Source organism: Phascolarctos cinereus, unplaced genomic scaffold (genome assembly GCF_003287225.1).
Source record: "Phascolarctos cinereus isolate Bilbo 61053 unplaced genomic scaffold, phaCin_HiC Scaffold_726;HRSCAF=1367, whole genome shotgun sequence".
In the NCBI taxonomy this organism is placed as follows: Eukaryota; Metazoa; Chordata; class Mammalia; order Diprotodontia; family Phascolarctidae; genus Phascolarctos; species Phascolarctos cinereus.
In genome coordinates, this window is record NW_027556098.1 from 406,563,705 (window position 1) to 406,590,416 (window position 26,712).

The following is a 26,712-nucleotide window of genomic DNA, read 5'->3' on the forward strand; positions in this document are numbered from 1 at the left end:
TAAAGAAGAATCACCCAGGGGCAGCTAGGTGGCACACTGGCCCTGAAGTCAGGAGGACCTGAGTTCAAATCTGGCCTCAGACCAAACACTTGACACTTAACTAGCTGTGTGACCCTGGGCAAGTCACTTAACCCCAATTGCCTAAAAAAAAAAAAAGAATCACCTTAGGGCACCTAAGGACCCCAAGGGGGGGCTAATATAGGCTCCACAGCCAAATGCCAGGGGAGCTATGCCAGGCAGCAACCTTGGGACCCACTGAGCAGCAACTCTAAGAAAGCCATCACCAACAAATACAGATGTGCTACAGATGACCAGCGGCTTAGGAACAGTGGTGCTGCAAGCATCAGGCATGAGTTTCCCCCTCCACAGATGCACCCTGACCATATATTTTCTCTGGGTGAGTGCGTGTGTGTGTGTGTGTGTGTGTGTGTGTGTGTGTGTGTGTGTGTGTGTGCTTCTTGGCCACATGTTTCCTATATATAAACCTTTCCTTGTGTGTGTCTTTCATATGTCCCCTTTTCCCACTAATCATGAATATATTTGTTGCACTTGTATCCCAAGTTTAAGGGGAAATTTTTTAATATAATTTTTTAAATAAAAAGTTTTCTTATACTAGTTCAGTAAATAGCCATCCTTTAAGAAGGCAGTTTGATATCTATTATACATGTGAAGTCACATATTTCCATATTAGCTATTTTGCAAAACACAAACAAAATAAAACAATAAAAATAAAGTGAATAAAGGAATGCTTCACTCTGCACTCCGAGTTCACCAATTTTTTTTCTCTGGAGGTGGACAGCATTTAGCTAAGACTTTCCCAGTTGATCGCTGTTACAATGTTGCTGTTACTGTGTACAATGTTCTCCTGGTTCTGCTCACTTCACTTTGCATCAGTTCACCTAAGTCTTGTCATTTCTTACAGCACAATCATATACCACAACTTGTTCAGCCCTAATTGACAGGAACCCCCTGGATTTCCAATTCTTTGCCACCACAAAAGGAACTTCTTTAAACATTTTTGTACAAATAGGTTCTTTTCCGTTTTCTATGATCTCTTTGGAATACAGACCTAGCAGCAGTATTGAGGCCCCTGTGTCTCTTAATGAAAAATGTTACTTTTCTTTGACACCATTGCCCAGGATGCCTGAGGTGGTAATGGGCTTTAACCTGCTTGTACTAGAGATGACACATTCCCTTGTAACATTCTCCACACGGTGACCCAATAAAACCACTCCCCTTGCTTGAAGCCTTTTTAAATGGAGCTTTGGTTTCCAGCGACCTCTGGGTCTCAAAAAACAACCACAGGCTAAGAGTCTCAGAGTGGGAAGACACGTCACTGGACATCCCCTAGTTGTGACAGGGATTCCCTCTACAGCTAACTGGTTGTAACTGGTCCTAAATCTTACCCTGAACTAGAAGCCTAAATTCGACCAGGTCCCAGGCCATAAAGGCAGCGTGACCCTTGACCCTGAGTGTGACCTTAGGCTTAAATCTAACTAACCCTGACCTTATTCCTAGACTTATCTCCCTTATCTTTTTAGTTAAGATAAAAAGGTCTTCTCTTGGGGAAGCAATGTAGTGGTCAACTATCCCTTGGAGAGATTGAAGGGAAACTGAGGCAAGTAGAGCTGCAGAAGTAGCATAGGGCAAGTGGGTCTTTGCTTCAGGGCACAAGGAAGTGAATGAGGTGTGTGCGGGGGAGTACCTGCAGTCTTCAGAAGAGGGAGTGCATCAGACAGTCTGGGAACAGCGCTGCACTGGCCCCAGAAGCTGACTGACAATTTCACCTAACCTGGGCTCAAGGAGTCTCTCTGTCCACTGCGGGCTCTGCGCGCTCTGACCAATGGGAACGCAAAGCTCTAGACTGATAGGCATGGCAGCCAATCCTGGCCTTTTCCACGAGGTGCCTGGGCACGGCCTCTGAGCCCAGGCCGCTGGGAGACGGGAGGAGTTTCTCGCGCTCATTGGACTGTCCCTTGAACCCTTCCTCCAATTACGCGATCCTCCACCCCTCCCCGCCAGGCCCCGCCCCCCCAGCTGTCGCTCCTGGAGTCTGGCCAAGGGTTGAGGCAGGGGCTGGGTGCTCCTCGTGTCCTTGGGCGGTCAGCGCCGGACAGGACACGCACAGGACGCGCCATGAGGGGCTTGTTGGTGAGCGCCCAGTGCCAGCCCAAGACCCCAGCCTGGGAGCCCCATCTGACCTCCTGGGGTGGGACCCACCAGGGCCCCTAGCCCCAGAAAGGGGGCAGCCCCCTCTGACTTCCTGAGATGAGACTCACCAGGACCCCCAGCCCAGGAGGGAGCCCCCACTGACCTCCTGAGATGGGACCCACCAGGACCTCCAGCCCCGGAAAGGGGGGAGCCCCATCTGACTTCTTGGGATGAGACTCACCAGGACCCCCAGCCCCAGAAAGGGGGGAGCACTCTGACCCCCTGAGATGGGACCCGCCGGGGCCCCCAGCCCCAGAAAAGGGGGAGCACTCTGACCCCCTGAGATGGGACCCACCAGGGCCCCCAGCCCCAGAAAAGGGGGAGCACTCTCTGACTTCCTGAGATGAGACTCACCAGGACCCCCAGCCCTGGGAGGGAGCCCCCTCTGACCTCCTGAGATGGGACCCACTAGGGCCCCCAGCCCCAGAAAAGGGGGAACATTCTGACCCCCTGAGATGGGACCCACCAGGACCCCCAGCCCCAGAAAAGGGGGAGCACTCTCTGACCTCCTGAGATGGGACCCATCAGGACCCCCAGCCCAGGAGGGAGCCCCCTCTAACCTCTTGGGTCAGAACAGATTGTTGTTCAGTCTTGTTCCATTCTTGGTGACCTGAGGGACCATATCACACCAATATTGTCTGTGGGGTTTTCTTAGCAAAGATACCGGAGTGGTTTGCCATTTCCTTCTCCAGTAGATTAAGGCAAACAGAGGTTAAGTGACTTGCCCGAGGTCACACAGCTAGTAAGTGTCTGAGGCTGATTTTGAACTCAGGTCTTCCTGACTCACTAACCCTAAATGCACACAGTGCTCTATCTACTGAGCCACCCAACTTCCTCTCAGCCTGGCACATAGTAGGTGCTAAATAAATGTTATCATTATCCTCCTCATCATCCTGGGCTAGAACCCACTGGGGCCCTCCTAACCTTCAGGGATGGAACCCTTACTAACCACCAGGATGCATGAGCACAGGAGTATACTCAGTTCCTGAGCCAGGACCCATGGGGACCCCCTGCCCTCTGGGGCTAGGACTTTTTACCCATTGCGACCACTGAGCCCAGGACTACCCTCTGATTTCCTGAGCTAGGCCCCATCAGGAGCTCTCTGACCATCTGAGTCAGGACCCATTGGGACTTCTAGGCCTAGGAGTCTCCTTTGACCTCCTGAACCAGGCCCCACTGGTGTCCCTTCTCAGGGAGTCTTCTCTGGAGCTGGGATCCACTGGGACCCTCCAACCCCAAAAACCCCCTCTGACCTCTGGGTCTGGAACCCTCCCCCATGGGGTATCCTTTTCCCAGGAACCCCCTTATATCATTCAACCTGGGATTCCCTCCTCTGTATTCTGAGTCCCCAGCTAGAACTCTCCAATGACCCCCTCAGGGGGAATGCCCCCTACTCTGCCATCCCTCTTCCCCCAGTCTGGGGCCATTTGGGGGGAATTCTTGGCCAGGTGATCTCTGAGGTTCCTTCCAGATTCTGATCCAGCTGCTGGCTGCCCTCTGACCTTTGCCCTTGACAGCCCTGCCGCAGCACCCTCCCACTCATTTTACTTCCCTCCCATCCATCCCCTGCAGGTATCCCACTCCCGGACCCTGATCCGACCCTTCAGCTCCAGCGCCAGAAACCACATTGTGAACAAAGTACCTGAAAAACAAAAACTCTTCCAGGTGAGGGGAGCCCAGGACCTGAACCCCCCTCCCCCAGACACCCCAACATCTGCCAAGCATGCCCCATGGCCCTCTTCCCTGGGTACTCTGATGCATCCTTGCTCAAAGTGGCCCCTTCCTTCGCAGTTTCCTGCTATGTTCCCTTTAAGAATCCCCCCATTTTCCGAGAGACCCCAGTTTCTCCCCATGCTTCCAGGAGTCCTGGCTGTGTGGGTCCCCCAACTCTTTGGGGGTGATGACCAGGACTGTCCTCCCTCATGCCTAATGCCTTGCTCTGCATCCTAGGAAAACAATGACCTCCCAGTCCACCTGAAGGGTGGAGCCAAAGACCACCTTCTATATAGAATAACTATGGCCATCTGCCTGGGAGGTGAGTGGAGGGGCGGGAGAGCTGGGCCCCAAGCTGGGTGGGGGACGGGGTGGTGGAAGGTCTCTGTCCAGGGCCAGGGGATCCTGAACTCCATGTGGGGAGGGCAGGGGAGGGGGTGCTGACTTCCGGGCTCTGAGGACTCAGGAGCTCTGGGGGAAGTGAGATCAGGCTTGGGCACTCTTCACTTTCTTCTCTCTTCTCACTCCATCCTCCTCCCCCCAGGTGCTAGTTACAGCCTCTTCTACCTTGGCTGGGCCTCCTTCCCCCACAAGAAGTGAGAGTGGACACCAGGACCCGACAGAAGGGGAAAGGCTTGGCAGGGCCTGGGGCGAGGGTCAGGGCTGGGCAGAAATAAATTCCCTAGCTGGGAGAAAGCTGATCCAGAGCAAGTCTGTGTGTTGGTGGTGGTGCTGCGAGACTGAGGACCCTGACCCGAATGTATCTCCCTGCCTCCCTCCCTCCCCCTCTCCCAAAGGGAGACCCGGACCCGGACCATTGCCCTCACCCCAACACATACACACCCACACTAGAGCAGAAGCCTAGGTTCCAGGAGACTGGCGGTCCTGGGGGAAAGACTGGGGAACCAGGCAGGATCCCCAGAAAAGGGAATCCGTCCTAGAGAGGCGAGCTTACCTGACATGACCCTGTCTATTCCTGTTACTTCTGTTGCTAGCTGGCAGGCCCTCACTCCCTCCTGCTGTCTGCCTTGGGTTTGTTGAGGGTCATACCCCCGAGGGTTCTCCAGGATGCTACCCTGCACCCCCTGCCCCCAGCTGATGACACCCATCACCCTGGATGGCCTGAGTCACACGGGAGTGGTCACAGGAAATCAGACATTGGAGGGGTGGGCAGTCTGGTCTGGGTCTGTGTGAAGTGACTGTATTGAGCTGGGAGGAGTCCTTCCCGTGGGTCTGGAATTCTGGGCCTTTAGTTCTCTCCAGGGTGTCTCTGGGGATCAGGGAGGCAGAGGGGAGAATCCTAAAAGGTGCAAAAGCCCGGCTCTCAGGAGTGTACACCCTCCCTAAACGGAGGCCTGCGGGGGGGGGGGGGGGGGGGAGCTCAAACCCATTGTGGTAGGGATAGCTTAAGGCCCAGGCTGATGGCAGGGTCAGCTCCCGGAATCATCAACCACTGAGTTGAGGGGGACCCTCGTGGCTCAGCAGGCAAAGGGGAAAAGAGGAGCAGGTTTGGAAACTGTCCCCCATGGACAGTCCTTCAGCCAGGTTCCTAGGGTATGGCCCCATATCTGCTCAGACACCCCCAGAGCACTCAATCCAAAATCAGCCCTCCCCGCCCCCCCCTTCCATAAAAGGCAGGGAAAAGACCTTTCCTCCCCAAGGCAATCAGAGCTGTGCGAATGTTAGGCGCTCATGGTGACCCAGGTCTCACGGTCTGAGACAGAAACACCTTCCCACCATCCCCCCTCAACCTGCAGAGTCCTCATTAGCGGAAGTTGGGATTGCCAGAAGATGAGCTGAGGGGAGCCCTGCCCCGCAGCAATGCTAAGGACCCAGGGTCTCCACTTCCCAACCTCCCGAATAAAGAAACCTTGGCCCAAGCTCCTATATGATGGCACACAATGATGGCGGTATGCACCAGAGGAGGCCGTCAGTCTTGTGACCACTGTTTATTTTGGGCGTCAGGGCAGCCGTGAAGCCCTGCCCCTGCTCCCAGGCCCACCCAGAGAAGGGGAGGGGGCTGAAGCACGTGGGGAGTGGGCGAAGGCACTAGATACCAGATGAACCCCGTGAGGGCAGCATGTGATGGCACCTGGCTGACGTGGTAAAACAGGGAACATGTACTTGTGGGGGCTCTGGGGGCAGCGAGCACGTGATATGTTTACAGGCATGGGGGTGGAGCTGGGGGGGGAGACAGCACATTAGAGCATAAGTTGTCTAAGGAAGCTGGGAAGCATGTGGCTGGAGTGTTAAAGCATGTGACATGTTTACAGGGGTGCTGGGGGGGAGCATGTGGTCGGTTGGCACATTCCAGAGCTGGGAGGTGGGGGTGTGGGTGAGTGGGGAGCAGGGGCTCCTTGGTGGTGGCCATATTTGTACAGGAGGGGGTAGGAGGGGCCCCCCAGGAATAACAGCCTCTGGCTGGTGGTGCCAGCGCCAGAGGGTTCCCATGCTAGAACTGCAGGGAAGGGGGAGGCCAGCTTCCTGGTGATGTCTGTCCCGGGCAGCAGAGGGGGCCGATGACCAGTCACGTGGACAGACGCGTGGGCCTCAGGAGTACATGGTCAGCTGCAGCCACTGGGGGAAGAGGGGAAGCCGGAGGAGGAGTGAATTGGGGGGCTCCCCCAGGAATCTGCCAGCACTGCCCAGACCAGACCCCCACCGACACGGGGCGGGGGGCTGGCCCTCACCTCTTGGATGTTTACCCGGATCAGCCCACTGCCATCCTTGTCCAGAGACTTGAAGGCACCTGGGTTGGGGGTGGGAGAGAAACAGTTAGCAGGAGAGGATCTCCAAGTGCACGTGGCCTGCGGCTCGGGAGGGTGGGGTGTCACAGGAAGGCCTGGGGACGGACGCCCCACCCCCATGCCAGGACAGGGCTCAAGGGATCCGAATCACTCACGGAACATGGCATCCAGGCGCACGAGACAGCTGATGAAGTTGTCAAAATCCATATTCCCGTCCTCATCTGAGTATCGCCGAATGATCATCTGGTACAGCTCTGGGCTGAGCTGGAAGCCTGGGGGGCCCAGCAGGGGTCAGCGGCCTAGGCTCCTCATCTGCCCTCCTGCCCCCCTCCCCTCATATCCAGGGACTGACCCGGAGAGCCGGGGGCACAATGCCCAGCCGGCCCACCAAGACCCCGCCCTGCCTGCCCTCACCTACAGTCAGGGGCTCACAGACCCAGAATGGACCAGCCCCCTCAGTACTCTCCTGCAGAAGGAGAGAGCTGCCTTGCCCAGGGTCACACAGGCAGTCAATAAATAGTATGGTAAAATTAGAACTCAGATCCTCTTGCTCCAGAGCCAGGCATTAAGTACCACGCAGCTGTAAATTCCCCCACGGAGCGCACCAAACACTTCCAGAGCCCTTTAAGGTCTGCCCGGCGTCTGACGTCTCTTGGATCCTCTCAACACCTCTGGGACTTGATTATCCTCAATTTTACAGATGAGAAAACTGAGGTTCAAACTGCTGACTCACCCAGGGTCACACAGCTAGTATCTGAAGCACCCAAGCACAGTGCTCAGCGCACAGTAGGCACTTTAATAAATGCTTGTCGGCTGAGTATCCTCACATCCTTTAGACTGTAAGCTCCTTGAGGGCACAGCTTAGCACATAGTAGGTGCTTAATAAATACTGACTGGATATGAACCCCAAAGCACTACCAAGCGTCTGAGGCTGCAGACTTTCGCCTCTGCTGTGCGGTTATCAAATGAATATCAGTTGTTACACAGTGACCAATGAGATATCACGGAAGTACTGACTGGCTTTTAATAGCGCACATGTCTGCGGTGTGCTCAGGTTTACGAGCGGGTTCCCTACAACGACCTCATGAGGTACGGATTCGTTCCCCCTTTTATAGATGAGGAAACTGAGGCTGAGATGACACGTCGTGGCCAGCTAGTGACCGAGGCAGGATTTGAACCCAGGATTCCCCTGACTCTGTGGATCTTCTCTAGGCCTCAGTTCCCCTCTACATAAAATAAGGGGATTGGGTTAGATATGTCCTGAGGTCCAGCTCTGAAGCCCAGACTTCTGGAAGGACAGGGGAGAAGAATCACAGCAGGAGGAGTTGTGGTGGAGGCTGTGATCTGTATTGACGAAGGGAGTACCTTCCACTGAGGAGATCTGGCTAAGTGATCAGTCAGTTGCTGAATCTTTATAGATCAAATGTTGTACAGTAATTGATTAGCTGTTGATTACTATAATGTTTGTAAAGAGATTCCAAGTCAGTGATAGCCTCTATGTGAGCCTTGAGGCCCTGTGTGGCCTTGAAATCAGGACCCTGGTTCAGGGGCCCCCATTTTTGTGTCCCGAACCCCGGGTAGTGTGGGAAGCCTAGGCATCCCTACTTGGAATCGCTTATGGTGGAATTTCCAATTAGAGGTTTCTGAAAATAAGGACGGAATGTTTTTTTCCATCCAAGGTCGTGGACCCCTGGGCCACATCCATGGGCCCCTGGGGGCCACAGACTCCAAGTTAAATTCCCACCCCACAGGGCCTGGTTTCCTGCACTGATCAAATCACAAATCTGTTCCCTCAAAAATTCTAGATCCAAAGTGGTCAGACCTTGGGAGTGCTGGGGCTGAGTCCTGTCTCACCTTCGGGTCCCTCCCCATCTCCCCTCTAACCCCAGGGCCCCCAAACCTGCAGCTGTAAAGGCTCCTGGAAGTTCATGGCTGCCGATGGTCCCTGAGCGGTCTATATCGTGCTGTTTGTAGATGGCCTGAAGAGGGAAAGGGGGGATGGGGAGAGGTCAGAGCAGCACAGAGGTCCATGGCGGGGAGGGGCAGCTCGGCCCCCAAGAACCGGGAAGGAAAGGTCCAGGACACAGGGGGATGGGGGAGAGGCCAGAGTGGCACAGAGGGGCAGCTCAGCCCCCAGGAACCGGCAAGGAAAGGCCCAGGATGCAGGGGGATGGGGGAGAGGTCAGAGCAGCACAGAGGTCCATGATGAGGATGTACAGCTAGGCCCCCAGGAATGGGCAGGGAAAGGCCCAAGATGCAGGGGGATGGGGGTGGTGAGAGGGGCAGGCTGGGGATGGGCGGCTCTCAGGAAGTCAGGTTAGCAGAAAGGCCCGGGATTGGGGAAGGGCAGGCTGGTCCTAGGGGCAGACCCACCTGCCATTTTTTTATGTTGTTCCAAAGGTACTTAAACTCTTCAAAGCCAAGTTTGCCGGTGGTATCGCTCTGGTGGGGGCAGGAAGTTAAGGCTCAAATTGGGAGGAAGGGGGGCCATTCTGTGAAGGGGGGCCATGATGCAAAGTCACAGCATGCAGGAGAGGGCAGAGTGGGGACCCTCCACATAGAATACGCCCCCCCACCCCAAATCCCCAAGGATACGTCCATGACGGCCACCATGCTCCGGCAGGTGTCGAGGCCAAAACCGTCAGTCTTCAGGTCAGGGTCTGTAGATGCCAAGGTCCAAGGTCAGAGTTCACACCACTTCTACCATCCCTGGCCCTAGCCCAGCCCTCTCACCCCCAGGGTCACCAGGCACTCACGTCGAGTCACCACCTTGTTTAAGATGTTCATGAGTTCAGAGGCACTAACTTCCATGTCCTGTGGGGAGAGGGTAGGAGGGGAGACTGAGGCAGCAGGAGAGAGGGAGGGGTCCCCTTACCCTGGGGCTTCTTCTGCCAAAAGCCCACTCCTAGGAGGCCTCCTGGAGTGCCCAGGGGTGAGGGAAAGGACTGTGTCTAGGGGCCCATCCATTCCTGGAGAAGCTCACTGGGACACCGAAGGGATGGCGTGTGGGAAGGGAGCTGGGCACTCACGTCTCCTGCCAGCTGGGCAAACAGCCTCCGGAACTGCCTGACCTCCTCGCTCTCATTGGCCTCGATGTTGGAGAAGTGGGATCGAGGGGGCTGCTAGGAAAGAGCAGGCTCAGAGGAGAAACCACCTCCTCTTTCCACTGTCCATCCCCCCAGCCCAAGAACGCAGGCAGGCCCTCCCTTGTAGGCTGTGACCCTCAACCCCAGGAAGAGGAGGCGGGGATGAAAAGGGGGGATTCACTTACCGGGGGCTCTGGGTTATAATTGGCTGCAGCTTCACTAGAGAGAAGAATGGGGAAGGGGGGATGTCATGGAAGGGGCAGAGACTGGCCCTACCCCCTCCACAAAACCAGTCTGGCAACCTACAGGAGGACCTCTCTGCCCGGGTCCAAGTGACTCCTCACACTCAGAACCAGGGTCAGATCCCTGCCAAGAAGCCCTCCCCCGAGAGAGAAGTGACCCTTCCAGAATTCTCCACTCACTGCCTCCCAACTTGGGACACACACACACACACACACACACACACACACACACACACACACACACACACACACACATACACACACACACACACACACAATTGATGCTCCTTGGTTTCATTCAAAATGACACTCACTTCCTGATAACCTGCCCAGCCCCCACAGAACCCTCCCAGGTAACAGAGAGGGCTCAGGAAAACAGACCCAACAGGCCTGGGTGGGAGGGTGCAGGCGGCATTCCACAGAAGCAGTCAGCCCTCCCCGGGCAAGCCCTTCCCCCACCTTTTCCCAGGGTCATCTCTTTTAGACAGCAGATACCTGCTGCTGGAAGCCGGCCCTAATCACCCCCTCACATCCACACCCCCCAGGTCTTAGTAGGGGGCAGGGAAGTAGGGGAGGGAAGAGGATGGGGGGGACAGGGGGCAGCCTTCTTCCTCCACCCCTGCGGTCCGAGCCTCTCCCAGCAATAGCATCACTGCTGAACTAACTCTGTGACTACTTGTCTTGAGTTTTGCTTTTCAGCTAACGTTTACAGACCTGTGTCCAGCAGCCGCCCCTCCTACACCCACCCCTGCCATTGACTACCTGGGTGAACTTCGCAAGTCACTTCATTTCCTGAGGCCTCAGTTTCCACATTTGTAAAATGAGGGGGGGGCCTCTGGGGTCCCAGCCAAGACCCCTTTGGCAGTCTGGTGAAACCTCTGCACCCCTTCCCAGAAGCAGGTTTTTAAACTAATAAAACACATAGGATTACAAAGGAAACCAATTGCATTTAAATACAATTATACAAATATTTTAAAAAATAAAGACTGCTTGGTCTAGATTGGAGGAGCCCTGATATCTCATGCTCCTCCCACTCTCCCCCCAAGATGCCTCAAGACTGCTCCACCAGCATCGTCCTGGTAACAAAACCTCTCCCCGTCTCTGGGACACTGAGGCCCTCGGGCCCTGGGCTGCAGCCCCAGGAGGCCCAGCAGCTGGCTGGGCCCTGGTCCTATCCCTCAGGTAGCTGCTGATTGCCACCCAAAAGACAACACCCAGGTATCCCTCCAATAACCCCGGTTATCCTGCGTAACCGTAAGGCTCATCTAAGTGATCTTCTGCATGCTGTGACTCATCCATCACATTAATCCAGTCCCCCAGGCGCTGACTCCCGCTCTCACCCCTTGCTACCCATCTCACCCACAAGTCTCTCCTAACAGGCAGTATGGCACATTGGTTACCCCCAAAGAAAAAGCAAAAGGACCCCCAGGTACAAAACCATTTATGGCAGCTCTTAGTGGTGGCAAAGAATTGGAGACTGAGAGAATGTCCCTCCACAGGGGAATGTCTGAACAAGTTGTGACCTATGAATGTGACGCAATCCTATTGTGCTCTAAGAAATGACGAGGGGGATGGTTTCAGGGAAACCTAGGAAGACCTGTATGAACTGATGTGGACGGAAGTGAGCAGACCCAGAATAATTTACACAGTGCGCACCAGTAACTCTGAAAGACCTGAGAATTCTGAGCCACATGACGACCCGCTGGGATTGCAGAGCTGGCCTTGGGATACAGGATGAGACACCTTCTCAGACAAAGGCAACGTGGCAGATTAGCACCAAGGGCTCAATTTTTCTTTTTCTTTCTCTCCCAATGAGAGGGGGTGGGAGGAGAGGGGAGAGGGCTAGGACAGCAAAATTACAGAGGGTGGCTGAGGCACAGTTTTTAAAATTGCAGCTAAGAGAACGGGAGGGTCAGAGAGAAGCGCAGAAAAGCAGGACGGCTTTGAAAGAGATAGATTTTCTACTTTTGCAGAGTAAGAAAATAATGCATCTACTGTTTCATGAACAATCTTTTTTCTGTCTTATGTACCTAGAAAGGACAAGCTATTTGGTGTCTGTTAAGATCTAAATAAATAGAAAAAAAAGAATGCACTGGGTCTCTACTATCTACACTAGCTTGCGCAGGTTTCTTAGTCAATTTGGGCCTCAGTTTCCCTATCTGTAAAATGAAGGAGTTAGACTCTGAGGTTCCTTCCAACTCTCATCTGGCATGCTGTGATCCCTTCATAGGAAGAATCCCTGTCTAACCCATTCCCTCCTGTCTCCTTAGAGAAGCCCCTCTCCCCATGTCCTAATGGATCCTTCACCATCTCCCATACCCTGAACACGGGTGCCCCCAGCCCCCAGGTTTGTCCTCTTCATTTCTCATTAGGCTTTCTCTCTCTCTCCCTTCTTTCTCTCCCCTTTCTTCTCTCTCCTCTCTTCTCTCCCTCCCTCGCTTTCTCCTCTTTCTGTCTGTCTCTCTCTCTCCTCTCTCTTCTCTGTCTCTCTCCTCTTTCTCTCTCTCTCCTCTCTCTTCTCTGTCTCTCTCCTCTTTCTCTCTCTCTCTGTCCTCTTTCTTTCTCTATCTCTCTCCTCTTTCTCTCTCTCTTCTCTCTCTCTCTCCCCTCTCTTTTCCCTCTCTCTTCTCTCCCCCTCCTTGTCTCTCTCCTCTTTCTCTCTGTCTCTCTCCTCTTTCTCTCTCTCTTCTCTGTCTCTCTCCTCTTTCTCTCTCTTCTCTCTCTCTCCGTCCTCCTTCTCTCTCTCTCTTCTCTGTCTCTCTCCTCTCTCTTCTGTCTCTCTCCTCTCTCTCTCTTCTCTGTCTCTCTCCTCTTTCTCTCTCTTCTCTGTCTCTCTCCTCTTTCTCTCTCTCTCTCCGTCCTCCTTCTCTCTCTCTTCTCTGTCTCTCTCCTCTCTCTTCTCTCTCTGTCCTCCTTCTCTCTCTCTTCTCTGTCTCTCTCCTCTTTCTCTCTCTCTTCTCTCTCTCTCTCCCCTCTCTCTTTTCCCTCTCTCTTCTCTCCCCCTCCTTGTCTCTCTCCTCTTTCTCTCTCTGTCCTCTTTCTCTCTCTGTCTCTCTCCTCCTTCTCTCTCTCCGTCCTCTGTCTCTCTCCTCTCTCTCTCTCTCTCTCTCTCTCTCTCTCTCTCTCTCTCTCTCTCTCTCTCTCTCTCTCTCTCTGTCTGTCTCTCTCTGTCTCCCTCAGCCCCAGTACTGTATCTCCCACAACCAAGAGACTGCTGTCACCTTAAAGTCCAATGTCACTGCACATCAAAGCTGACCTCACTGCCGTGCCTCAGCCCATGCCTTCTGGAGACTTCACTTCTTCTGACCAAACATGTCCTAAGTACTGTGCTAGGTGCTGTGGAGGGTCAGAGCCAACAGAACCTTGCTCCCCACTGACCTCAAGAGTCTGTCATCCAGGATTGGATGCCTGAAGTCAAGAGCCCAAGACTCAAGAGGCAGGAAGACCTGGGTTCAAATCCCACCTCTGACCCACTCCCCCTTTTAAAATTTTTGTTTTCAGTTCCAAATTTCCTCCCTTCCTCTACCCTTCTCCCACCCACTGAGAAGACAAAAATACTCCTACATGTAAACTCTGACCCTCTCTCACTTGGCGATCATGGCCAAGCTACATGACCTCTCCAGGCCTCCTACACCAAATGATGATAAAACGTGTAAGTATCTACCTCACAGAATTATGGACAGGTTCCAAACAGATAACAGAGATGGAGAACTTTTCAAACCTCAAAAAAAGGTATAGCTAATCTCTGTATCATATACAATAAAATGAGGGGCAGCCAGGTGGCACAGTGGATGGAGGGCTGGGCCTGCAGTCAGGAAGACCTGAGTTCAAATCCAGCCTCAGACACTTACTAGCTGTGTGATCCTGGGCAAGTCACTTGACCCTGTTTGTCTCAGTTTCCTCATCTGTAAAATGAGCTAAAGAAAGCAATGGCAAACCACTCCAGTGTCTCTGCCAAGAAAATCCCAAATGGGGACACAAAGAGTTGGATACAAACAACTGGACAACATCAAATAAAGGCAGCGTGGACAATGGCTAGAAGACCTGGGAGGTTCAAGTCTTGAGGATGCCTTAGAGGCCCCCTGGCTGTGTGACCCTGTGTGACACTGTCTCAGTGGCCCCAACAACTCTGAGACCACTTATATTCTGCACTGAGAGAAGGGCCTTTCTCACTGGGAGTTCCCAACACCAGAAACCACCCATCCAGACCAAAAAAAAAAAAGCCCTGAAAACTACCTATTTATCTTGGTCTGGGCCTGTGATTTCAACAGCTATGCAGAACTCTCTCACTGCTGGGGAAACTCTCCTCCACCAATATAAATTACTGTCTTATGAGGCTTCTGTGGCTTGCCTTGGGGGAGCTTGGTAAGAAAGAATCAGACGCAGGATTTGAACCTGACTCTGAGGCAGGCCCTCTAAGCATCACCCAAGGTCACCTCTTTGTCACGATGCCTATTGAGAGTTGTTACGCTTACACGCTCAGTCTTTCTCCCTCACCCACATGCCCTGTTACCAAGTCCTCCTTGGTAACATCCAGATCTGTCTCCAACCTCTGACTTACAACTTCACCTAAGGGCCCCCCCTTCCCCACATGACATGCAGCCCCAGACCTCCTCTGTCTGTGGCTGTCAGAATGGAAGCAGCGCCTGGCACCCTCTTTTACTTAGCACAGGGCTTGGCACACAGAAAGCACCCGATAAATGCTTTTTCGTTTATTTCTTCTTTCCATCTCAATGTATCCCACACCAAGCTCCTCCCGTCCCCTAACATGGGTCTCCATTCTGAACCCAGCCGGGCTGCCCTGCCTCTCTTTATCTACAGCCAAGAGCTTAAGATTGTCTCCAGACCAGGTGTCTCTCCTTTCTCCGCCCCTTCCTCTGTGGGCAGAACCTCTTTCTTACCCCTACACCTGGTTGTTCAATTAAACATCTATTCTGTGCAAAACACACTAACAAGGAAAGAAACGGGCCCCGCCCCCAAGAAGCTTACATTCTCCTGCTGGGTTTACATTTTTAAAGCCTGCCCTCACCCAAAAACGCAACAGCAACCAGAGTCAGGTAAGAGACCTCAGCAACAGCTGGGCATATGCAAGAGGAGGCCCAGGATTCTCAGAAACCAAGAAGGGGGAGGGCCTGCTCATGTCTTCCCAGTCTTAGAAGACCCTTCCCTTGGACTAGTGTTCGCCCAGGAATGGAGCCCCGGCACCCTCTGCCCTTTGACTCGGCATCTCCTCCATCCTCCACCCCTACTGCCTGCCAGCAGCTGACCCCAAGGAGTGGGCTTTCCTCCCTGGCTCCCTACTAAGTGACCCATCTAACTTGCTCTGCCCAAGCTGGTACGGCCTTTTATGCTCGGGTGCTGTGTGAAATGGCAGAGTCCGGGAACAAGGAGATGGTGGCCCAATGTCCTCTGCCCCAAACAGACCTCATCAGGAGGGGAACCAGGTTCGGTAGGGACTGCCCAACAGGAAATGGATAAAAAAGGGATGGCAGTGCTTTCCTTGACTTGCTCCCTCTGCTCAAAAACCACCAGTGGCCCCCACACTGCCTCCACACTCTGCCGCCTAACCTGGAGTCAACCCTTCACCTTCCCAGGCCTGCTTCACCAGGCCCTTCCACCAACTCTATTCTCCAGCCAACCAGGAAGACTCTTTGCCCCCTCCCCCCAGACCCCTCCCAACCCAAGCTCTGACCTATCCCAGCACGGCCCCCAACCCCAGCTGCTGGGCTCCTACCCACCTGCTACTACTCAAGTTCTGGGTCTCCAATTACAGAACCCTAGATTTGGAGCTGGAAGAGGCCTAGCCTAGGAGGTCACTAGTCTAGCCCCCTTTTACAGAGAAGGAAACTGAGGCCTGAGGAAGACAAATCACACAAATATGAAGTTCGGAGGCAGGGCTTGAACCCAGATCCTCTGAACCAAGCTGTCTCCCAAAGAGAGAATGCTTTCCCCACAGGACCCCCTGGAATGTGTCGGGCTGGCCCTTGGTGGCTCAGGCCCCTACCAGACTCCAGCTGAGTCCCCATGTTATCTAAACTTTGGGTGTTCCAGGCTCTCCGCAGGAGGGGTCGGCTGACCCCCAGTCCTGTCCATGCCCCTCCCCCACCTCCCGATACAGTGTGCGGTAGGAGGGCCTGGGTTCCCTCCGATGCAGCGTGACCACGTGGCCCTCAGTTTCCTCAATTGTAAACCGAGGGGTGTGCGAGGTGGGCCAGTGAGGGCCCCTACCAGACGTTCCTGGCCGAGGAACGCACCCCATAAACTTCAGGGCCTTTTCAACGTTAAAAAGACCATCGAATCCCACCGCTCTCAACCATGGGGGTTCGTGGCTCTGCTGAGCTGGGCTGGGCCTGGAGCCCACGAACCTGGGGTTCCTCCCACGGTCGGAGGCCCCCTCCTCTGCCACATGCCTGCCATGACTGCCTACAGCCACAGGCTAAGATTGCTCGTGCTTATTCAGGCCGGCTCCCCTTTCCAGCTTCCTTCCAGAGCTCCCATTAAGAGGACCCCACCATATACCCCGGGGCTCCCCATATCCGAGGCTCCCACAATCCCAAGACCTTCACATGTCCTGGGGTTCCCCAAGTGCGTGGCTCCCCGTGTCCCGGACAGCCCCCCACTCACCTGATGGCGCTGATGACGCCGCCTAGGATGCCCATGGCGCCCCCAGCCCCTCCGCCGCCGCCGCCGCCCCCGCTGAGCAGCCCCCCGATGACATTGCCGATGCCGCCCCCGCCGCCGCCGCCGCCCTTCCCGCCCAGGAATGAATTAACCAGGAACATGTCTCCGGGACCTGGGGGCCGGGGAGGGGAGGGGCAGAAGTCAGGACCCTGACCCAGCAGCGGTTAGCAATGCGGCGGCAGGGGGGGCCTGCAGGCACGGTGGGGGGCGGATGCTGGGGCAGGGTTTGGGGGCTGGGGGCTGGGGGCCTGAGGCTGGCTTTGGAGAGTCAGGGTTGGGGGTCCCGGGTTCTTGGGGTGCTCGGGGGGCTTTGAGGGGCTCTTGTTCGTGCCCAAGTATTGGGGTTCAGGGGGCGCGGGGGTGGGGGCATTGAAGCTGGGGTTCAGGGTCCCGGGCTTAAGGGGCTCAAGGCCAGGCTGGAGGAGACTTGAGCGGGGTTGGGGATCCCGGGCTTGAGGATCTCCGGGTCGGGGCCCGGGCCTGGGGGGCTCTTGGAATGGGCTCGGGGTTTCCTCTCACCCTGATCTCGGCCTCGGCCTCAGTTTCCCCGGCTCCGGCCTGGCCTCCTGCCCTGCTCGCTATGCTCCACTAGGGTCCGGCAGCAGGAGGGTCGGGCGGGGCCGGGGTGACTCAGGGGCGGCCCCGCCCGAGGCGATGCTCCTTCCTAGGGCGTCCGCGCGGCCCTAGAGTCCGCCCCCGAGCCTGCCTGGTCCTGCCCCGCCCCCTCCCGCTGCATAACGGGACCCGGGCGTCCCCGCCCACCTGCCGCTCCCCGGAACCGGAGCCCAGCCCCCCACTCTGCGGGGTCCCGGAGACACGGGAGGAGGGGGTGTCTGTGCCTTTAAGAGCCCCATCCGAGTCCCCCCCCAGCCAGTGACTCAGGGCAGACGCATCCCGGCGTCCCGGGGGCCACGCGGGGCTACGCGTTACACGTCGCGGACACGCGAGGGGGTGTTGCGGGACTCCTGGGCCCCGGCAGCCGGGGCAGGGGCCGGGGGGAAAAGGGCACAGAGGAAATGGCCCCATGGCGGGCCCCATCCCTGTCCCCGCCCCCGGAAGCCGGGGCCTGGCTTCATCCCCCAGTTCCTGGGGCCGTGCCGAGACGCGGAAGCGGTCGGGGCAGAGGACGCGCTACACCTCGCGGGGGGGGGGGGCACGGCCAGGTGGCCCCGGGGCCATCTCCAGCCACCCCTCCTTGTGGGTGGCTGGGGATGAGTGGGAAGGGGGGGGCTTTTCCCCAGAGCTCGTGGCTGGTTTGTTTGCAATGGAATGCAAGCAAGCATTAGTAAGTGCCTACTACGTTCCAAGCGTGGAGCGAAGAGGTTTACAAACGCGATCGCTTGGTTCTCAGTACTTGTTTCCCCAATAACAGCCTAGAACAATGTCTGGCACCTAGTAGGCATTGATAAATACTTAGTCATCTACGACCACTGTAAAGGCCATATAAGCCAGAAAACATCAATAACCTCGGAAAAAATTCACTAACTACTGGGGAAACTGGACATCACAGACCATAGGCCACAATAAATTCAAAATGGACAGGTGACCTGAATGTTAAAGCCCTTCGGAGCCAAGGGCAAGACCTTTGATTTCACTGAAGTAGGGACCTCCCGCGTGTACGCATTCCCTCCACTAATTCTCTGGCCCACTCTTTGCAATTTAGTGCGTTGAAGCACTGGGAGGCTGTTACTGGCTTAAAATCTGTTCCAGAGAGGTCCTGGGCATCCCATTATCCACTATGCCACAGATGCCTAATTAGAGTATGATTAAAGGAATTATTTAAAAAATTAGAAGCTCAACATACACCTTTCACAGCTATGGGTAAAGAGTGAAATTTTTTTGTTATTGTTTTTAGTTTTCCTCCCCCTCCCTGAAAGCTATCTCATAACAAACTATTTTTAAAGGAAAAAGAAAAAAAAATCACAATTGCTGAACATATCAAAAAATGTCTTAAGACAGGCAATTGCGGTCCTCCCAGCTCCAAAAGGGGGGCATGGGTTGGGAGTGTCCACATCTCTTTTTTGGAGTCATGTTTGATCTTTATAACTTTGAGGAGGTAACTTCTTTACTAAATAAGGGATAGGGGAAATTACAAAAAATAGGTAATTTTGCTTACTTGAAATTAAAAGTTTTGCATGAACAAAATGCAAAAAGAGTAAGAAGTGGTCAGCTGTGGGGTAAAAAATCTTTGTATCTGATATGGGTTTCACATCCAAGCTACACAAAAACCTGACAGAAACATCTAAGACCAAAAGCCATTCCAATAGAGATGTGGGCAAATGATCTGGGACAGATTTCAAAAGAATTGGAAATTAGTAACCATATGAAAAAATACTCCAAATGACCAAGAATTAGAAAAATGCCCATCAAAATGGTGCTGAGGCTTAACTTTAAACTCAGTAAGCTGATAAGAATGACGAAGGGAAGGGATGGTCTCAGACTATTTAAAATTTTTCACTTTAACTTATGGGCATGAGAGGCCTCAGACCACTAATTTCATCATTGTGGTGACCTCCCTCCCAGTAAGGCAAAGTGATGGGACTTGCCCAGGGTCACAAGCCAGAATGGACCTGGTTTTCCTGACAAATTCAGCCCTCTAGTCCATTACGTCTGCTGGCTCTATTTCAGTTGTTCAGTTGCACCCAACTCTTCATCAGAAACTGAGGCAAAAAGAGTGAAGTAACTTGCCCAGGGTCACAGAGCTAAGAAGCATCCCAGGCCAGATCTGAACTCAGGGAGGAGTCTTCCAGACTCCAGGCCCAGGGCTCTGTGCACTATGGCGCCCCCTAGCGCCTGCATTTCAGCAGCTTTCTATTAAAATCTTCCCGATGTAGAACTGTAACAACTAAGTTTGGGCCAGGAGAAGAGAGGTGAGACACTTCCCTCAGTTCTTTGCAGAGCTGAAGGATTATGGGTTGTTGAGCGCTGCAGATGCTGCAGATGGGGATGGGCTGGTCTGGTTTTTAATTTTTATTCTGATGTGGGATGGGCCTCTGGGAGAAGCAGGAGGTAATATAACAAGAAGTCAATCCATGCTGAATAAAATGAGCCACCTGTCTCCAGTCTCTCTCCTCTTCAACACAGCTTCCAAACGAGCCTCCCAAAGGCTGTTCTGACAGCACAGGCACAAGCAGGTCACACGCCACTTCCAGGCTGACCAGATGTAAGGAAAGCAAAGGCTGGCCCCGAGGCTGGGCTCACTGCTGCTCCTCCTGTCCACGCTCCCCCTCGTTGGCCACCCACCACCTTTAGCAGTGAGATGCCCCCCACCAGGAACCCAGGCTGCCTCCAAGGGATTCAGAGGCATTTAATTCACTTGTCTCACAACCACACAAGAGCCAAGGGGAAAATAAGATAAAAAATACAACTCAAGAGAGGGAAGGGGACGCCACAGACACAGAAAAGAGGGAGGGGCCCAGGCTAGAGGGTGGGGAAGAGAAGGGGACGACCCCCCCCAGTAGTGTTTGACCCCCCCAACCCCACCAGGGGGTCACATCTCATCATCATCCAGTCCGTAATCCTCCTCTGGGAAGTCGCCCACGGTCACCGTGTGTGGCTTGACAAAGGCACCATACTTGTCCTGGCACTCAAAGTAGCGTTTGCCGTTCACACTGCAGACGACAAAAAGAGTATCAGAGGTCACAGGGTTGCTCACACGTGCATGCACACACTTACATATACACATTCTCACACACCCCTTCACACATACACAGTCACACTCAGACACACACACGCACACACACACATACACATTCTCACATGTACACACTCACACAAACACACACGTACACACTCACATATATACACATTCTTACACACACCTCCACAATACACACTCACTCAGACACACACACACACACACACACATACACGTTCTCACACACACCTTCACACATACAGGGATGGGCGCCTGAGGGAGTCTGACCTCACCTGCCATCATGCTTCCCCAGCGGTTCATCATAGCGGACGCCAACCCAGTAGCCGGGCTTGAAATCCGTGAGTCCTGCCCACAAGAAGCAGCTCAGTGAGGACCTGGCTGACCAGGGCCACGACCACGGCGGTGCCTGTCTCTCTAGCCTGTTGAGGTTTACAACGTGCTGTCCTCACAAGGACTGCGCTGCAGAGAAGCTGGTGCTGTCACCTCCGGCCAGGCCACCAGGCCCCGCAGGCCCTTCGATCCGCTCTCATCTATCACACGGCTGCCAGACCTGGTCCCTGCCCTATGTGCTCAGCTCCAGTGGGTCCTGCCACCTCCATTCATCACTGCAGACCCCCCCCCATCCCCTATCTCTGTGACTCGCACCAGCTGTCCATGCCTGGGCTGCACCTCCTCTTCCTCCTCCTCCTCCTTCTCTATTAATATTTCCAGTTTCCTAGAAAGCTCAGCTTTCTGAGGCCCGTCCTAATCCCCAGCTGCTTCTGAAATGACCTTGTCTACACACACTTAGATGCTGTTCACACTGTTTTCTCAGCTAGACTGGAAGCTCCTGACTGGCAGGCCCAGGGGCCTTGTTCTTGCACCGCTAGGGTCTGCTTGGCACAGGGCAGATACTGCATGAGTACTGGCTCTTAAGCTGAGGATCCTGAGGCTCTGCCCCTGCCCTGAGCAAGCCCAACTCATTCACCCCGCTGCGCCATGATGCCCACTTAAATGTCCCATGCTGCCTTGGCCCACTGACTCACCCACATACATGACAGTGCCCCGCTTGGTGGGCTGGCCAGCCGCCTGCACCTGGCAGCGGCTCCCCACTGTGATGGCCCGGGCCTGGGCCTGCTCGTCAGCGAGTCGCTGGGCCGCTTCGGCCTCCCGCCGCTTCTGCTCCTCTTCATTGAATTTGCCCATCTTGCTGCGCTTCAGGAAGGAGCGTACGGAGTCTGGAGGCCAGGGGTCAGGGGGGGTCACTGCCCCAAACTTAAACCCCCCGATCCCCAGGCCCCTCCAGCTCCCCCAGGCCATGAGTCTCTTCTCTCCCTCATTTTCTATCCTTCCCATTTATACCTGGGCCCCTTCCTTTCGGTCTCATCCCCCCATTTTCTCATGGCCCCTCCACTCTCCCCAGTGTTCCCCCAACCCCCCCAGCTTTCTTCATGCTCCTGTACCAGTTCTGCTTTCATAGGCTGACTGGGAGAGCTCAAACTTCTCCACCTGGGACAGGTCCTCGTACTCGCCCAGACGGGCCCCACTCCGGTCAATGACCTGTGGGGAGACAGTGACTGAGCCTGGGGGCTCTAGGAAAGGTCCCATCTGTGAGGGTGGCTTCGAACAAAGGTGCCATGAGCATAGCAACATCAGGGGATGAAGTCCAGGAGGGATTTCAGGCCAGAAATGTGAGGGAGGTCAGCAAGGGCAGCCATAAACACACAGTAAGAACGGCTGTCATGCAGGAAATCCCAAGCCTCAGAGGCAGAAGATCTGCTTCAGGGCCCAGCCCTATCCCTAACTACCTGTAGGCCTCTGGACAAGTTGCCTCTTCCTCTATTTCCCATATAAAATGAGGGACTGCGCTGACAGCTCTATCACCCTAGGATCTTAAGAGGAGTGACCTGGAAGAGGGCAGGGCTTGGAAGAGCTGAACCATGAAGGCTGATGGGGATTTCACAGCCCAGGGTGACAGGGCCACGTACGGCAGTGGGCCCAAGGACTGGGAGGAGGGGCGGGGCAGGGGGAACATCTCTCACATGGATCCTGCAGCCATCGTCCACTGGGTAGGAGCCCAAGAGAGCATCGTCCTGGTCAAGTTTCATGCAGAAGCGGTCATCGGCACTGTAGAGCTCCAGGTCCATGCAGGAGGCCGGGCTCCCCACCACCAGCTCCAGCTTACACTGAGGGATGGGGACTCACAGTGAATCATGGCAGGTCAGAGCTTGGAGCAACCTTAGAGGATCTGACTCCACAATGCATTTTACAGGTGAGGAAAGTCTTGCTCAGGGTCAAACAGCTGATAAATCAGGAGGTGCGCCCCAAGCCCAGGCCCTCTGACTATGCCCCGCACATCCTGTGCAGCTTGCTTACATGAGGGAAACCAGGGAAGGCGCACCTTACATACCTGTGGCAGGGACAGGGTCTCCCAGATATACCTTCTAAGGCTGCTCACCCCGAGTTGGACCTCGCGTCCTCTTCCACACTCGGCCCTTCCCTCTATCCCCAGACTTGTCCTCTCCTCTCCAGGCCCCATCCTCCAGTCCATAGGTCTCACCCCCTCAGAGCTCTGCGCCTCGAGCCTCCCACCATCTCAGCTGAGAAATTTGTTTCATAAAAAAACTGAGGCCCTTCTCTGAAAGCTCCCCCTACACCACCCTGGTCTTCCTTCCTTCACCATCTCCTTCGCTCTATCTCAAGGCCAGTCAAGGAGTATTTATTAGGCACTCACTATGGCCTGGGCACAAGACATAGGCAGGATTAACTGGAGATAAGCAACAGGGGGAGGGGCTGGGAAAGGCCTCCAGCAGAAGGGGGGATTTGAGGAAGCTGGGAAGCAGAGATGAGGGTTGAGAGTGCTTCAGGGAGGGGGAACAGCCAGGGAAAATGCCTGGAGGCTGGAGATGGTGGGTCTTGTTCCAGAAATAGTCAAGAGGGCCGGTGTCACGGGATTCCACAGTAAGGTGTAAGAAGATTGGAAAGGCCGGGGTACCAGGTTCTCTGAAGGGCTTTGAACAGTAGACAGGATTTTCTTTACACAGGGTGTCCCAAAAGCCTTAGTGCAGTTTCAAGTTATTAAAGCTTACAATTGTACTATGCCTTCTGGGCCACCCTGCATTAAGTTTGGAGGTAACAGGGCGCCACGGTGCTGTCTGCTATCCCTTCTATGATCTCTCTACTCTCCACTCTCTAATCTTCACCTCTGACCTTCCTATGGGCTCCTTCCCTGCTGCCTTGACATGACCCTATCCCCCGCCTCCTTAATTCTCCTGGAGAAGGGCCTCCCCCTCCTCTCCTCTCACTTAGTTACGTCAGCCCTCTGCTATCTGGCTTTACTTCTCTCTGAAGTCACCGGTGACTCCTTCATCGCCAAAAGGAAGGGCCTTCTCTCAGTTCTCAGCCTTCTTGACCGCTCTCCACTCTGGTCAAGGGCTGCTGCCTGTCTGTCTTTCTCTGCTCCTCAATGCCCGCCTTCGTACCAGGCAACTCCCTCATGCACGACAGTGACCCTTCCTCTCTGTCTCTAGTTACTGCCTCCCCATGACCTGCTCCCCGTCCCCTTAGCTGCCCACAGAGATGGGTGGGCATTCCCACCCACAAGTGCTCCCTATATGCTTTGTTCTACTTCCCCTTCTGCCTTGCAGCCCAAAGCCCTGCATCCTTCTGGCCCTGTGTTCTCTCCAGGCCATCCTCTCTTCCTGAGCATGACCCCTTGAATTTGGTGAACCACCTTAGCTCTATATTGTCCTCTTCTCTTCAGCCCCTCGCCTCCTTATCCTATTGAAGACCTTGCCCTGTCCAACCCAAACCCTGGCTCACTCACTGCTATCACTCCAGCTTCCATGAGGCTACACATTTCCGTTAGAGAATCTCCACCGATCCCTCACTGCTGCCAGGAAATCCATTTACCCTTCCCTGACTAACTGAGCCCTGCTCAAACCTCTGCTCTCATTCTCCCAGCCAAGAACCCTGCTGTTCCACGTGAGCTCCATCCTCCTCATCCCTCATCACTTTCACTCAACCCTTTTACCTGTCTCACTTCAAGAGGTGGCCTTAATCTTCAATAAAGCTCACCCCTCGAAATGCAGAAGCAATCCCATTCTATCTCATCTGGCAGGCAGCTCCACCTCTATCATCCCTACTCTCTCACTTAGCTTCAGCCTCTCCCTGTCCCCTGGCTGATTCCCACGAACATCCTCAAAAAACCCTCACTTGGTCCTTCCATTCCCACCAGCTCTTGTCCCATATCTCGCTTCCCTTCTGGGACTAAATTTGAGAAGGTATCTACAATAAACTTACTTCCTTTCTTCTCACTGTCTTCTTAACCCTCTTAAAATCCAGCTTCTGACCTTATCATTCCACAGAAAACTGCTCTCCAAAGTGACCAATAATCTGTTAAGCCGCAAATCCAATGGTCTTTTCTCAATCTCATTCTCCCTGACCTCTCTGACATGGGATCACCCCGTCCACCCTCTCTAGGTTTTCAGGATACCCCCCTCTCTCTCCTGGTTCTCTTCCTCCTTCTCTTTGCTGGATCCTCCTTCAGATCACACCCTCTGACCACCAGATCCCTCAGGGCTCTGTCCTGCGCCCTCTTCTCTTTTCCCTCTAGACTACTTCACTTGGTGATCTCATCAGTTTCCATGGACTTAATTTCCATCTCTATGTTGATGATTCTTAGATCTACCTTTCCTGTCCTGACCTCTCTGCTGACTCTCAATCCTAAATCACCAGCTGCCTTTCAGACATCTCAAAGTGGATGTCCACTAGACATTTGAAACTCAACATGTCCAAAAAAGACCCTATCATCTTTCCCCCTAAACCCTCCACTTCGGCTACCTTCCCTATTACTGCAGTAGGCAAAACCCCCTCCTGGTCCCCTAGGCTGCCAACCTGGCTTCCTCACGCTCTCTCATCCCCCCACATCCAAGCTGTTGCCGAAGCCTGGCAATGGCACCTCTGCAGCACCTCTCATATGCCCCTTTCTCTCCTCAGGCATTGGCCCCACCCTGGTGTGGGCCCTGGTCACCTCATGCTTGGACTACTGCAATTGCTGCTGGCGGGTCTGCCTGCCTCAAGTTTCTCTCCACTTCAATCTGTCCTCCACACAGCCACCAAAGTGATTTTCCTAAAGCACAAATACTTCCATGTCAGGACCCCCGCACCCATAATGAATTGCAATGGTTCCCTATGGCCTCTAGGATCAAAAGCAAAATGCTATTTGACATCCAAAGCCCTTCATAACCACTCACCTCCTACCCTTTTCAGTCTTCTTACATCTTGCTCCCCCTACACGTATTTTCGATCCAGTGACTCCGGCCTCTCGGCTGTTCCTCGAACAAGACCCTCCATCTCTCAGCTCTGTGCAGTCCCTCTGGCCCATACCTGGAACACTCTCCCTCCTCCACCCCAACTACCCACCTTCCTGGCTTCCTTTAAGTCCCAGTTAAAACCCCACCTTCTACAGGAAGCCTTCCCACCCCGTCTTCTCAGTGCCTTCTCTCTGCTAATTAATTCCTATTTATCCTGTACACAGCTGCTGGCTTGTTGTCTCCCCCTTTGGAGTGGAAGCTCCTCGAGGGCTGGAACCGTATTCTGCCTCTCTGTACTCCCAGCACCAACCAGAGAGCGGTTGGTGTTGTTCAAATGTTTATTGACTGACGTTAGCCCCCAGACCCCTCTCATCCTCTACCCCACCCAAGAGGCCCCGCCCCCTCTTTAGCCCCCACCTTCCCTTCCCAGGCCCCGCCCCATTTCATCTCCCCTTCCCCAGACTCCACCCCTCCCAGCTCCCCTTCCTCAGGCCCCGCCCCCTAGTCCTCTCCCGGGTCCGCACCTTGAACTCAGCCAGCGTGAGGCCCCGGTTGTACCGCTTCTCCGAGCGGAAGCTGTTGAGGGAGCTGCTGATGAACACGGTGACCGTGGGCGCAGACACCCCGGCCAGATCCATGCTTGCGGAGGGCCCCCGGCCCCGGGTGCTCTTTCCCGGCCGCTGCCTCCTCGCTCCCTTCAGGCCTGGCCTTCCGAAACCGCCGTCGCTGCTGCCACTGCTACAGACACAGCCACCGCTTCTGGAAGCTTCGCCCCGCCCCTTGCACTCCTCCGCTAGCCAATCACCGCCTTGAACCCGTTCATTCGGACCAATCGGCACCTGACTCTTTCCTCAGGAGACCGCCTCCTCACGAGATCGTCCCTCCTTCCGCAGATGGTGAAGCTCATCCGAGTCCTCCGACGAGACTCAGCCAATCGGCCATCCTCTTGCTGGAGCAGCAGAACCCTGATAACCAATGGGAATACGGTATTCGGCTAGGGCCCAGGCGGGCTGAAGTCGGTGAGAGGGACCTGCCAAGAGCCTGCCCCCGCAGCCCCAGGAAGCATGCGCGGCGCGTGCC

General features: G+C 54.6%; 3 protein-coding genes across 5 annotated transcripts; 1 reads left to right on the forward strand and 2 right to left on the reverse strand.

Moving 5' to 3' along the window:
- The first annotated feature begins 2,044 nt into the window (after window positions 1-2,044).
- LOC110202034 (cytochrome c oxidase subunit 7A1, mitochondrial-like) lies at window positions 2,045-4,625 on the forward strand. Its single transcript, XM_020977987.2, has 4 exons — window positions 2,045-2,151; window positions 3,784-3,876; window positions 4,162-4,246; window positions 4,469-4,625. The coding sequence occupies exons 1-4, from the start codon at window positions 2,137-2,139 to the stop codon at window positions 4,522-4,524; spliced, it is 249 nt and encodes an 82-aa protein (XP_020833646.1). The 5' UTR covers window positions 2,045-2,136; the 3' UTR covers window positions 4,525-4,625.
- A 1,233-nt stretch (window positions 4,626-5,858) lies between these two features.
- CAPNS1 (calpain small subunit 1) lies at window positions 5,859-17,354 on the reverse strand. 3 transcript variants are annotated; one of them, XM_020977605.2, is made up of 11 exons: window positions 17,200-17,354; window positions 16,624-16,792; window positions 9,943-9,976; window positions 9,701-9,793; window positions 9,428-9,485; window positions 9,267-9,331; window positions 9,045-9,113; window positions 8,572-8,650; window positions 6,827-6,943; window positions 6,615-6,673; window positions 5,859-6,501 (listed from the first exon to the last, which is right to left on the reverse strand). In XM_020977605.2, the coding sequence occupies exons 2-11, from the start codon at window positions 16,779-16,781 to the stop codon at window positions 6,475-6,477; spliced, it is 759 nt and encodes a 252-aa protein (XP_020833264.1). In that variant the 5' UTR covers window positions 16,782-16,792; window positions 17,200-17,354; the 3' UTR covers window positions 5,859-6,474. The 3 variants fall into 3 exon arrangements, with proteins under 3 accessions (XP_020833264.1, XP_020833274.1, XP_078002480.1); XM_020977615.1 differs by having other exon boundaries at window positions 9,701-9,790; window positions 17,200-17,353; XM_078146354.1 differs by lacking the exons at window positions 16,624-16,792; window positions 17,200-17,354 and having other exon boundaries at window positions 9,701-9,790.
- A 2,615-nt stretch (window positions 17,355-19,969) lies between these two features.
- Window positions 19,970-26,419, reverse strand: TBCB (tubulin folding cofactor B). Its single transcript, XM_020977629.2, has 6 exons — window positions 26,157-26,419; window positions 22,360-22,503; window positions 21,781-21,877; window positions 21,364-21,555; window positions 20,611-20,683; window positions 19,970-20,291 (listed from the first exon to the last, which is right to left on the reverse strand). Exons 1-6 carry the CDS (start codon window positions 26,268-26,270, stop codon window positions 20,171-20,173), a joined length of 741 nt encoding a protein of 246 aa, XP_020833288.1. The 5' UTR covers window positions 26,271-26,419; the 3' UTR covers window positions 19,970-20,170.
- Between the last annotated feature and the right edge of the window lie 293 nt (window positions 26,420-26,712).

Coding starts and splice junctions, on each gene's coding strand:
- TBCB (XM_020977629.2), bottom strand. CDS start 26,270: ATGGATCTGGCCGGGGTGTCTGCGCCCACGGTCACCGTGTTCATCAGC. Junction 21,556..21,780: donor AGCCTATGAAAGCAGAACTG/GTACAGGAGCAT, acceptor CCTGGCCTCCAG/ACTCCGTACGCTCCTTCCTG. Junction 20,292..20,610: donor CTGGGGAAGCATGATGGCAG/GTGAGGTCAGAC, acceptor TGTCGTCTGCAG/TGTGAACGGCAAACGCTACT.
- CAPNS1 (XM_020977605.2), bottom strand. CDS start 16,781: ATGTTCCTGGTTAATTCATTCCTGGGCGGGAAGGGCGGCGGCGGCGGC. Junction 9,977..16,623: donor GGCGTCATCAGCGCCATCAG/GTGAGTGGGGGG, acceptor TCTTCTCTCTAG/TGAAGCTGCAGCCAATTATA. Junction 6,674..6,826: donor GCGCCTGGATGCCATGTTCC/GTGAGTGATTCG, acceptor CCCCCAACCCAG/GTGCCTTCAAGTCTCTGGAC.
- LOC110202034 (XM_020977987.2), top strand. Junction 3,877..4,161: donor AAAAACAAAAACTCTTCCAG/GTGAGGGGAGCC, acceptor TCTGCATCCTAG/GAAAACAATGACCTCCCAGT. Junction 4,247..4,468: donor TATGGCCATCTGCCTGGGAG/GTGAGTGGAGGG, acceptor TCCTCCCCCCAG/GTGCTAGTTACAGCCTCTTC.